Source organism: Alosa alosa, chromosome 15 (assembly GCF_017589495.1).
Source record: "Alosa alosa isolate M-15738 ecotype Scorff River chromosome 15, AALO_Geno_1.1, whole genome shotgun sequence".
Lineage (NCBI taxonomy): Eukaryota > Metazoa > Chordata > Actinopteri > Clupeiformes > Clupeidae > Alosa > Alosa alosa.
The window spans coordinates 10334914-10337413 of record NC_063203.1 but is presented as its reverse complement, the minus strand read 5'-3'; the positions used below and the strand labels follow the sequence as shown (position 1 = coordinate 10337413).

Genomic DNA, 2500 nt, shown 5'->3' with positions numbered 1-2500 from the left:
TGTGTGTGTGTGTGTGTGTGTGTGTGTGTGTGTGTGTGTGTGTGTGTGCAGCACTGATTTGTAACCATACTGAAATCAAAAGAAAAAGGGGGAGAATTCAATACAGGACAAATAATGCAAATCTTCGCCTGCTGTTATGAGAAGCCCTTAGAGTCCAGAAAGGGGGGGGGCGTAGCTGACAGGGCTTGTGGTCTTCTGGGACCCCCGCACCACACACACACAGACACACACACACACACACACACACACACACACACACACACGCATGCACGTACACAACACACTCACACGCACACACTCTGCGATATCATTATGAGTCTTGTCTGAGCCTTGATCAGCAGTGTCAACATCTCTCATGGTGACGAATGTGCTGTCCACTCACATTGTGCACAGAATGCTTTACAGCCACACCGCCAACATGAATCACTCGCACTACCTCCAGCGCCACACACACACACACACACACACACACACACACACACACACACACACACACACGTACACACACACACGTACACAGAGAGAGCATACAAACACACTCCAGCACATATACGTGTGCATACGTACACACACAGACATACACACACAGTTTTACATATATGACTGTACACACACACACACACACTCATATACGCATAAACCTCCAGAAGAAGTTATATTAAGAGCACACATACATGTAGGCATACACACACACACACAGACACACACACACACACACACACACACAGACACACACACACACACATACATCATGAATCACTCACAGTCCAGCTCTGTTCACACACTCGGTCTGACAGCAACATGCTTCTCCACTCTCCTCTGAAAGCAAGCCCCCTCCTGATGAAAGGCAATGTGAGCCTTCATTAGCAAATTGGCTGCACTCCCTCCACATATGTGCATATGTGTGTGTGTGTGTGTGAGCCTGAGTGTGTGTGTGTGCTTGTGTGTCCTGTGTCTGTAGATCAAAATTAACTGAGCGTGAGACGCTAAATGTGAGTGAAATTAAACGGGCGCTTCACATATGTCCAATAACTTTCTGCTCAACTTCACCTGTGTAGACATATATACTCATATACAATCAATCAGCTTGTTTCATTCTCTCTCTCCCTCCCTCTCTCTCTCTCTCTCCCTCTCTCTCTCTCTCTCTCTCTCTCTCTCTCAATTCAATTCAATTCATTTCAATTGAGCTTTATTGGCAAGACAAAAAATACAATTTGTATTGCCAAAGCATACATGTACGTAGTAGTGTGTAAAGACAGAAAACAAAACATCATGCATCATACATTACTGCAACGGCTCTCTCTCTCTCTCTCAGATGTCGGCTATTGAGAATATGGCAGAGAAGCTAGAGTCGTTTGGCTCTCTGAAGCCGGACGCTGGGGACATCATGCGCTCGGTGCCCTCCATGTTCGACTTCCGTGCCCCTCCTGCCACGCTGCCCGAGTCTCTGCTGCGCAAAGGCAAGGAGCGCTACACCTGCAGGTAACTACGGCAGAGACCTGTGTGTGTGTGTGTGTGTGTGTGTGTGTGTGTGTTTCTTAAAAAGAGAGAGAGAGATGAGAAGGATGGAGAGAGAGAGAGATGATAAGGATGATCAAATACATAAAGTAAAGATGTGGTTAATGTGGGTTGCGATGAACCTGTCATGCTCTTTTCATGCAATTTTCATTTTATGACTGTTGCATTTTGGGAACTGTAGTTTTCAGTCTTTCCTTTCACCATGCAGGTACTGTGGTAAAATCTTCCCCCGGTCAGCCAACCTAACCCGTCACCTGAGGACACATACTGGAGAACAGCCTTACAGGTGAGTGTGTGTGTGTGTGTGTGTGTGTGTGTGTGTGTGTGTGTGTGTGTGTGTGTGTGTGTGTATTTGTCTTTGTGTACATGTGTGTGCATTTACATATGATTTGAGAATGTATTTTATAGCATAACATGCTTATGGGTGCCGTATACACACATCATGAGTGAGTTTTGATTTCTCACTCCAGTAGACTTTACGGTCAGTAAATGCTTAGATTGATGATGATGATGATGAGGATGAAGGTGACGGTGATGATGATGATGAAGTCTAGATGACTGTGGTTGTTTACTGTAATGATGCAGAGGGCAGACACAGGACACAGGACATCTATGAGACACTCGGTCAAGTAGGATAATGACATAATGATGGGAAGAGACATCAACCGAAATAGCCAAGAATGATAATTACACAATGGCTCTGATAACTCACACTTGTGCATACTCACGTGCACAAGTATTAGATGCATACACACACAATCACAAAGGAACACACACACACACACACACACAAACACACACACACACACACACACACACACACATACACACAGACCTGCGCAAATCTATTGAACTCAGGAAGGAAACACACACACACACACACACACACACACACACACACACACACACATACACACACACACACACACACACACATGCTTTGTTTCCTCCAGACAGAGCTATCATGTATGTCTGAGTGTGT

The 2500-nt window shown here is 45.2% G+C and overlaps 1 protein-coding gene across 1 annotated transcript in view; it reads left to right on the top strand.

Annotated features, from left to right (window-relative positions):
* mecom (MDS1 and EVI1 complex locus) overlaps window positions 1-2500 on the top strand; it is a 165256-nt gene that overhangs the window by 155121 nt on the left and 7635 nt on the right. The window contains exons 14-15 of the mRNA XM_048265199.1: window positions 1316-1482; window positions 1727-1804. Of these exons, the coding sequence (XP_048121156.1) occupies window positions 1316-1482; window positions 1727-1804 (245 nt within the window). The remainder of the gene's footprint in view (window positions 1-1315; window positions 1483-1726; window positions 1805-2500) is intronic.